Source organism: Aspergillus pseudonomiae (assembly GCF_009193645.1).
Source record: "Aspergillus pseudonomiae strain CBS 119388 unplaced genomic scaffold BDV37scaffold_172, whole genome shotgun sequence".
NCBI lineage: Eukaryota > Fungi > Ascomycota > Eurotiomycetes > Eurotiales > Aspergillaceae > Aspergillus > Aspergillus pseudonomiae.
Window position 1 is genome coordinate 1 of NW_022476164.1, and position 9199 is coordinate 9199.

A 9199-nucleotide genomic window follows, 5' to 3' on the forward strand; every position below is an offset into this window, starting at 1 on the left:
GCCCCCATAACCCTCAGCCAAGTCGACAGTAAGCCCCCCAACACTCAACCCTAACCCTTATCACCCTTAACCCCCAAAACTAACAGAGTACAAAAAAAAGCCGACCTAAAAGAAGCAATCCAACACCTCTTCGAAATCCAATCCGCAGTGCACGGCTACCTAGGCCCAGAAACGCAACAAGAACTCGTCCGGAAAATGTACTACCCCCCACCTTCTCCCCAAAATAATAACATCCCAAAATCAACCCCACCAACAACAAGAGCCCAACAAACTAACCGAAGAAAAAAAAAAAAAAACTATAGAAAATCCCTAACCCAAACCCTCTCCACGCTGCACAAAAACACCGCCGACCCAAACCCCAACACAGAAATCCCCGTCGGCAACCCCCGAGACCCGAATCTGGGTTCTGTGCAGCTGCCGCCCGAGATCATCGACTACGTGGACGCGGCGCGGAACCCGGATATCTACACGCGCGAGTTCGTGGAGCTGGTGCAGCGGGGCAATCAGGATCTGAAGGGGAAGGGGGAGGCGTTTGCGGAGTTTCGGGATGTGTTGGCGAGGGAGATGAGGAGTGCGGTGCCGGGGTGTAGGGGGGAGGTTGAGCGGGTTATGGAGGGGTTGGGTGTTGGGAGTAGTAGGAATAGGGATCAGGGGAGGGATGGGGATGGTAATGGTGGGGGGAGGTGATTGTGATTGTGATTGTGATTGTGAACTTGCTGTGTTTCTCGTGGGGGTTGGGTTATGTGTGTATGTGGTGTTTATGGGGTGTTTGGGTTTCTTTTCTCGTGTCTCTTCATGCCGTGGAATGGCGATTTGGGGCTCATAGAGCGGCGTTTTATTTTGGTATGTGACTATGGTTTGTCTCTGCACCGCTTATGGAATGAGGTTATACGGGTTTGGGTGTTGTACTCTGACTATCTGTCTTGTCTGTCTGTCTATCTACATATCTATTCGTATTAACGAGTATGGACAATGAAGTATCGAATATACATAAATCTAAATACACTACAGCAGAGTCTTATTCTTTTCGCACCGCTCAAAAAAAAACCAATGATAGCTGTTTAAACTAGGTTTGGGTATCTTATGGGAGGTTGCTCGTTCATGTTTAGTTTGGATAGCTGATTTGGGTGTACTATACGTATCTTAGGGTGGTGAGTTCAGTACCTGGTTTTCCAATTTCAGGTTGAGTAGTGGTCAAGGGTCAGTCTCACTTTCATTTTATATATATCTTGTTAGATATATTGCCATCACCCGTCGTCGTTCTGACATTCTGTGTGTCAGTATAAAAAAGACAATTTGAATGTGTTTTCTCAGCTGGCATAGCGGGAACTATACGCCCGGTACACGTGCAATTGAGCTTATTTTTCCTAATTCTATACTGCAATCCATGAGTGCAATAAAAATGAATACAATTGCAAACAGATAAGGATAAAGATAAGAGAGCAAAGTAAAAACAAAAAGTAATGACCAGACTGGGGCTCGATCCCAGGACCTTATCGGTGTTAACGATACGTGATAACCAACTACACCATCCGGCCAATTCATATTTTGTATGGTTGTAATTTAGCTAGACTAGCCAAGAGTATTTTCATGGTACCACATACTGGTTATCATCGTAGTCTACAAGCTGGCAATAACTTCCTCCAAAACCTTGACCAACCCAGTCATCTCTTCCTCTGCGTCATATTAGCCTTGAATTTCTAATGCCATAGAAGTACTCACCTGTATTATAGTGCAACATACTGATCCGCACCACCCCATCCTCAACGTCCTCCAAACCAATGATGTCGTTGATCAATCGATGACTGTACATATGTCCACTACGGAACCCGTAGGCAGATCGCTTTTCCACCTCCTCTACCACTCTTTGGCTTTTGGTACCCCGCACCGTGAAACTGATAACGGGGACACGGAGGTTCCGATCCGCAGAGCGCTCTCCGTAGACAGTGACCCGATCGTTAGCGTTCAGGAAATCCAAGACAATCTGCTGCAGCTTCTCCTCCTGAGCGGCGATCTTTTCCCACGATGCAGACACATCAGGCTCGAAGTACTCGACGACTCGTGGGATGCTCTGGACATTCTCGTAAGTGGCGGACGCCAGGTTCAGCCTCAGGTCGAGGGTGTCCGTCCCTTTGAAGAAATGGCCTAGGGTGTCGATCTGGTCATGGACACGCGATGAGGCGTACAGCTGTGCAATGTGGGGTCCATAGACCTTGTACCATGAGAAGGCCTGTTTTGCGATGATCAGTCCCTGTGACTTTGTCTCGGTATACAAGATGTACTCACGTAGAAGTCGACATCGAGATCCTTGACATCGACTTGGCGATGAGGCGCAAGTGCCACGCCGTCCACGCAGAGCAGGGCCTTACGAACAGAAGTAAGCATTGCATCAGTTCTAGGTTAGCAGGTAGCGGGTAGCTTACCCGGGGGTACTGATGCACGACCTTCGCAATTTCCTTGACGTCCACGATGGATCCAAGGATATTCGAGGCATGCGGGCAAGCTACGAGTCGCGTTTTCTCCGAGATCAACTGTTTCAAGTCATTCGGATCGCAGACGGGGTTCTGCGGGTTGGAAGCGGACCACCATTTCACCTCTAAACCTAGTCGTTGTGCGATCCTGACCCAGGCGGCGGAATTGGCCTCGTGGTTCAATTTGGAGAGAATGAGCTCGTCACCCGGCTGGAACTTCAAAGCCGTGGAGAGATTGTGCAATAGCTGCGTAGTTGACACACCAAGGCAGATCTATAGGGACTGTGAGCCGGTTCTATATTCCATTCGTGTAGGATCCATTTACCTCGTCGGGAGTTGCGTTGATGAACTTCGCCGCTGCTTCGTATCCGTTCGTAAATGCAGCGGTGGACAGCTTTGAAGTCTTGTACGTTGCCCCCAGTTGGACATTGGTATTTGTGAGGTAAGATGTAATTCTAGGTGGGAGCTATGTAAGCCGCAGTCCGATCTTATATCCGAGTAGACTTACGACTCAATCACTGTGTCCAAGACTTGACTACCCCCTTTTAAGCGGATTAGCACAGCTCTAGATACTGATAGAAGCGTCAAAGCAAAACTTTGACACACCTGCATTGTCCAAGAAGACCTGTTCCTGCTTCAGTGCCGGAAAGCGAGACCGGGCCTGTGCGATATCGAAAGTCATTCTGTAGGCTGGATAATGTTGCGCTGAACTCAGGAGAGGTGGTTACCTCAAGAAGTATACAGATCTGGTGTCGCAATATAACAGATTGCTGACGATAAGGCGTGAGAGGGGTAAGCTCCCCACCGCGCGCCCTAAGGCACCAGATCCCCCACATTCCCACGGTTTCTCGACCAAGGTAAGCCACACGGTTGAATAGAGAACTCTATCTATATTCATGGTCTCCACTGCTATCCAAAAACTACCTGCGCAACAAAACGGCAAACAACATGCGAACAGACGAGCTCCCTGCTTCCAACCGGGTATATTCCATGCAAACCGAGATATGTCCAAATAAGAGCACATTAAAATAACAGAGTAGAAAAAAAGTCCAAAGCGAATAATATCATCATCATCCATTACCGCGAGCGCAACCCGGCACTCGGGTTCCCCGCCGGGTGCGCCGCATCATGTACCACACAAAGCAGATACTTCTTATCCGGAACAACAACAATCTCATGCTTTTTAGTTCTCAGCCGCAGGAGCTTGACTTCATCGTCGTCCTTCTCCGATGCCTCTCCGTCTCCATCGTCCCGGAATATTCCATTGCCTAACCCTTCTTGCAAGCCGTTCGGATCTGTTTTAGAGCCGTGGGCGTTTTCATTCATGGGTCGTGAGAGCGACAAGCTTAGATCCGCAGCGCTGGAAACAAAAGCAAAAATGCGAGCTGCTAGCGCTTCCGCCTGGGACGGTTGGTAGGAGGTTTGATGGGTAAGGGTAGTTGTGCTAGACGTTGTGGAAGGGATGGATGATTCTGCAGGGGTCAAAGTAGATTCCGACTGCTCCTCGGCGGCTGGATCGGCCTGAGAGACATCTGGACTGCTGTTGCCCGCTGGCTTCGTCGCCAGCAGCCCCGTGCTCTGAATTATGGACCCATCTTTGCGCGAAAGGATGAAGGTGGACTGAACTCCCGGACGCGATGTTAGATGTGAAAGGAGGGAAGTGACGTGTTGCGGAATCTGCGAAGACTGATTGCATTAGTCAATATCTGACTGTTGTTCCTGTTGAAAGGCAGAGAGAGAGAGAGAGAGAGAGAGAAGAAAGGAGCGCCTACCGGTGTTGTATGCGCCATGTTGGAGTACGGGACAATTCGAGATGAGATATGAGGTGGGTGTAGAGATATATGACCGCGTTGAAGAATTAAACTTTGCTCATAATACAAATTGAAAGCTTATAATCTTGTGCTCCCCTGTCGTTTCCTCGCTCGCACACGCTAATGTCTGTGGAATGTGAAAGATTGAAGCTGTTTGGCATGGTGTTGACGATCTTGCATAAACGCCGACCGGATTGCGGACCGGATGACTAAGCAATCCCATGCCCTGATTCAGGCATCAGATTACCTCCCTTTCCCTTACTTTAGTATAAAGATAGATATAACTTCGATATAACTGGATAGAAGGCTTAACGACCTGAAATTGCATCCGATTTCACAGTAAATAGTCACACAAAACACACAAAGCAAAATGGTATCGTCGAAGACAGAACAGGAGGGGGAGTCATACAAATAGGAAGAGAGGGTTAAAGAACGACTACAGAGCCCTAAGGTCATGATGCAGATAAAGAGGGGGAAATAAAAAGAGAGCGACCACCCAGAAACACCAAAATTAAAGGAAATATCAAGATGCCTCCCAGTAATTCATAGGAAAGCACATCAGGCCCTACTCCTGAGCTGTGTTCTTTCAGAACTCGGTTGATCTGACTCCCAGCCAAAATCGAAGTCCTCAATCATATTTTCCATCTCCCGGATATCAGCACTTGCTTCCGAACCGTAGCTACTGCGTCGGCTGGAGTCTGGGCTAGCAATCCAGGTCTCCGGACGGTATGGAGGCTGACGTCTGTGCGTACGGCGCTCATTCCGCATGACATGGGAATCCGGGCTGGATGAAGAGTTCGTCATAGATGAGAAAGATCTACTAGTATGGGGAGTGGAGAGTGAGGTGGATGATCCACCGAGAGGACCTTCTACGTTCCGTTTACCCCCCACCCCTAAAGCCGCAAGAAGAGCAGCTTGAAGTGTTCGGTTTTGGTGCTCGAGATGCGTAATGCGCTTTTCCAGCTCCCGAACGTAAGGCCGATGACGACCGCCTCGCGGTTCGTGATAGTAATGGCTACCCTGCAAAGGTGGTGATTGTGGGGAAGCTTTGTCCAGGCCACGGCTTCTGCGGTTTCGGGGGGTTGTGGGCCTGGAGTAGTCGTATGACGATGACTTTCTCATATGACGTGTTTTGCGTGTGGCAGACTCATCGACGTTCATAGGTGCCAACTTAGGCCGCCGTTGCCTACTGGAAATGCGGTGTGTCTGTTGCTTGCGCATGCCAACATCCATACCTTCATCTTCCGAAGATGGAAGAGGGGTCTCAGAGCGCTCGTGAAGATCCAGATCATTAGCCACCCTTTCGCTGAGGGCACTTGTGCTTCGTGTACCACCGCTTGGACGGATCTGAGAATTTCTTTTTGATGCAGGCAGTGATGACAGTTCCTGGATGTCCGATGATGTAGCGTTAACGTACCCGTGGGGGCTGCCATCCTGTGTGCTAATAGCATGGGATTCTGTGGATTGTCCAGGAAAAATTGTACCATGAGAGGAAATAGTAGACAATTGGAGATCCGCAGATTCCCTTTCATATTGACTCCCAACTCTCACATCGGTGCAGCGTGAAGCAGTTGGCGTCTCATCATACCCTTCGGAGGAGGCCATATGAGAAAGCCTTGAAAGAGACCGTCGACCTTCTTCCAGAGGGCGGTTGTCTGAATCTTGCAAATAAATTCGACTCGCTGATATATCTTTCTTCTTCAGCGCACGAACCCTATCAGCTCGGCTTGGACCGGCTCTCACAGATGTGACAGGCTTGGAATTCGATGCGTCTGCCCTAGAAGATTTCTTTCCTCGGTCCGTTGATGTATCAGGTTGGCTGGCACTTGGTGCAGCCCGACCAGTCATTGACCCATGATTCTCTCTCCTCGTAGCACTGCCCATGGATCTTTCTTCTGTAGAACGTGATGGTAACTGAGGATCACGTTGTTGTTCATTGACACGAAGACCTCTTCGGCCGGCAGTAGCGTCTTGTCCGTAAAGAGGACGAACCCCTGAAGTTGCTTCCGGTAGCGCAGGGAGAGGTCTCATAGGTGCCGGTAGAGGGAATGCATCAATTGAGCCCATGGGCAAGGATGTCGGACGAGGGCCGCTTCTAGCCAGGGGCATTTTTTCATGTCCCTGGCTTGTCACCCTGTTTTTGCTTGCATCTGTCTGTTGTGCTGAAGGCATTTGACCCATACATTCCATGTTTTCAGGGCTGGCGTCACGATCTTTGGTGCTAGATGAAGGTTTAGCGTTCGTATCACTCGGTTGAGCGCTAACACTCGAAGAGTCTTGCTGCGTTGTGGCTGGTAAGGATCTAATGGAAGGGGATGGGCAACCATTCGATATGCGCCAGGCTCCTTTATTAGGCATTCGAGTAGGCACAGTGTCAGGGAAAAGCTTCAGTGAATGTGCTACCGGGTTCGAATGGGTCTGTCTGATGTTTGGTGTACTAGATGATGATTTGCTGTCCGCTGCTTGGGGGGCATCTTTGGGCCCTGTTGGCTTCGCGTCCGCTGGTTGCTCATGACTCAACTTTTGGCAGTTAGTATCATGTATAGTCTATATTCTAAATGATTCCAGCCTACCTGTTGCTTGCTGTCTAAAGTACTGGTCGACATTCTGGGGTGATGACTGCTCGTTCGATCCGGTATTTCTGGAACCTTTGGTAAGGCTTCTATCTCATCCAGTAGATCGCTAGTCTTAGAATTTGAAATATGGCGAGTTGAGGGATAGGAAGAGTTTTCTTGTAAATCAGTCGATTGGGTTGATGCCTGATATGGTGGAGGGGTCACGTCCTCGAATTGAGGAGGACGAGGCAATGCAGCGCCAAGCAGGGACGTGATATCTCGCAGATCAAGCGAAGAGAAACGACCTCCTTTCATTTCACATGCATCCAAGCCCTCAAGCGAACCTTCCAGCCATGGCTGTCCAATGCTTTCCACGTCTCTTCTGGAGCTCGATTGAAAGCTGAGATTGGAAGGGCATCGGTTAGAGGATACTGTGGAGTCAATACTTTGCTTAGGAGCGGATTTCTTGGGCTTTCGGGGAGGTAGCGAGGCAGGCAGGAAGCCTTCCTGCTGAAGCGCTAGTAGCTGGCGAGTCGCGTCATCCGCTTTGGCTTGAGCGTCTGTTCCCTTTTTGGGACGCTGGGCGAGCTGCCGCAGGCGTCGTTGGCCCGCTTTAAAGATATCGCGCGCGCCACTAGATTGCGACGATGTGGTCGACAAATCATCCTGTGCTTGGAAGAACTGTACAAGATCGGGAAATTGCTCGCTCCTGCTCTGAATATTCGACAATTCGAGAGGGGGAACATCGCCACCTGGTATGTTCGACATGCTGGAATGACCTCGTCTGGACAACTGAGGACCCGGACGGCAGGTTGGCACTATTGGGCTCGGTGCGACTGAGTGTTCTTGTCGGTTGGCCGGATATAACATAAGGAGATCGACTGGATCTCAGCCATATATGACCTCAAACCCGATCAGGAGACATATGAAATGTCAGGACGAGTCGACAAGGAAAGATTCGTGGTGTGTTGCTTGTACCGACGTAGTGTGATTCAAGGGCCCGATTGCCTGGTCCACCTTGAGCGTGAGAGATCAGCACCTCGAGACAGGGTATGAAAGGAATGACGTCGGTCAACAGAAGAAATCGCACTGGGGTATCAACAACAAAGAGAAGGAAGACAGAAGAGAAAGAATCAGGTGGGATTGGTCAAAGTCTAATCAGTATGTGCGTACGACTGTATGTACAGGAAATGAATGGAGGATTGAGACAGTGAGAAAATAAAATGAGATATCAGCCTACATCCAGGGTGGATGCAGCACAGGGAGAGGTCCTTTCTTTTTAAAAAAAAAAAGTTCTATGGACATCTGGACCTGTCACGACCCTACATAGTCGGGAGCGTCCTGTCTAGATCCTGAATGCGGCGACCCGAACATTGTCGAATAAAGAGCCGACCTCGTTCTTGATAGATTGAGAGATAGAGTTGAATCTTAAGTAGTGCCATTCCACCATGCCAGGATTGGATTCCACAGCTCCCAAGGGCCGAGACAGGGAAGACAGCCCCAGTTGGGCACCCAGCAAGCAAGGCTAGTGGAATCATTCCTAGCTGAAAAGGTAAAGGACATCGCAGGGGCGGAAGAAAAAGAAAGGAAATAATAGGAAATTATGAAAATCAAAATTAAATAAAAATAAAATAAAAAAAACGTTGCTGGACGATCCGTCCGTGCTAGTAGTTCGATCGGGCCCCAGGTGGCGTCAATGACAGACCGATGCTGCCCCATAGACCTGGAACTGGGAAGCTATTTGCTCGCAGGATGATCCTACCACCGTGGCGATCATTGGGGATTTTCGTCACCCAAACATATGGGCCAGCACTATCGATCCGAGATGGTTTGTCCTCTCTTCAAGTTTCGCAGTAATTGGCATGGTGGGCGTATAGTCGGCAACTCAACCAAGAGTTCCGCTTGCGACTATATCGTCAGGAACCACAGTACCACAGCAGCATCAGCACTATTCCCGTGTGACGTCTTGACATGTCTCCTTTTCTGAAAAAAATAAAATAAAATAAAAACATAAAACATAAAAACCCATGAGAAAGAGTGTGTGAGAGCCGTTGAAAGCAAGGGATGTCGCCCCTCTCAACTCCTGGAGGGATTGGATTGAGGCCATAAACTGAAACGAGCCCCTTTGAGAACGTAGGATACGCCTTAAGAAACGATGTGAACGACGTCAATTACCGTCGGGTAGAACGGGGACGATCCGATTAGAGAAAAACCACGAAATCAAAAAATCGAAATGGGGTACGTAAGGATCGAGAGAGCAAAAAGTGAGACGGGGAATTGCACGCCACCAAGCCAGTAGTGGCAACTGGGCGAGACGCAGATCAGAAATAGACTATACCAATGTGACAGATGTACGACCGAG

The 9199-nt window shown here is 49.2% G+C and overlaps 5 protein-coding genes and 1 non-coding gene across 6 annotated transcripts; all 6 read right to left on the bottom strand.

Moving 5' to 3' along the window:
- Nucleotides 1-603, bottom strand: BDV37DRAFT_266186 (uncharacterized protein; the record flags this gene model as incomplete). The annotated part of the gene is made up of 3 exons (XM_032083886.1): nt 303-603; nt 101-197; nt 1-28 (listed from the first exon to the last, which is right to left on the bottom strand). Coding segments are annotated over exons 1-2 (167 nt in total), but the record flags the coding sequence as incomplete, so codon positions are not given.
- Nucleotides 604-1464: 861 nt separating this feature from the next.
- On the bottom strand, nt 1465-1538 carry BDV37DRAFT_t241. Its single transcript has one exon. It is a non-coding gene; the product is annotated as a tRNA-Val (tRNA).
- A 37-nt stretch (nt 1539-1575) lies between these two features.
- BDV37DRAFT_64918 (putative aminotransferase) lies at nt 1576-3361 on the bottom strand. Its single transcript, XM_032091002.1, has 7 exons — nt 3078-3361; nt 2980-3013; nt 2797-2926; nt 2424-2744; nt 2287-2364; nt 1723-2230; nt 1576-1676 (listed from the first exon to the last, which is right to left on the bottom strand). The coding sequence occupies exons 1-7, from the start codon at nt 3151-3153 to the stop codon at nt 1621-1623; spliced, it is 1203 nt and encodes a 400-aa protein (XP_031934541.1). The 5' UTR covers nt 3154-3361; the 3' UTR covers nt 1576-1620.
- Nucleotides 3362-3427: 66 nt separating this feature from the next.
- On the bottom strand, nt 3428-4425 carry BDV37DRAFT_64908 (uncharacterized protein). The gene is made up of 2 exons (XM_032091001.1): nt 4244-4425; nt 3428-4157 (listed from the first exon to the last, which is right to left on the bottom strand). The coding sequence occupies exons 1-2, from the start codon at nt 4259-4261 to the stop codon at nt 3549-3551; spliced, it is 627 nt and encodes a 208-aa protein (XP_031934542.1). The 5' UTR covers nt 4262-4425; the 3' UTR covers nt 3428-3548.
- A 1-nt stretch (nt 4426) lies between these two features.
- On the bottom strand, nt 4427-7798 carry BDV37DRAFT_64898 (uncharacterized protein). Its single transcript, XM_032091000.1, has 2 exons — nt 6856-7798; nt 4427-6802 (listed from the first exon to the last, which is right to left on the bottom strand). The coding sequence occupies exons 1-2, from the start codon at nt 7705-7707 to the stop codon at nt 4841-4843; spliced, it is 2814 nt and encodes a 937-aa protein (XP_031934543.1). The 5' UTR covers nt 7708-7798; the 3' UTR covers nt 4427-4840.
- A 432-nt stretch (nt 7799-8230) lies between these two features.
- Nucleotides 8231-9120, bottom strand: BDV37DRAFT_266190 (uncharacterized protein). The gene has a single exon (XM_032083887.1). The coding sequence runs from the start codon at nt 8554-8556 to the stop codon at nt 8266-8268; it is 291 nt and encodes a 96-aa protein (XP_031934544.1). The 5' UTR covers nt 8557-9120; the 3' UTR covers nt 8231-8265.
- Nucleotides 9121-9199: the final 79 nt, after the last annotated feature.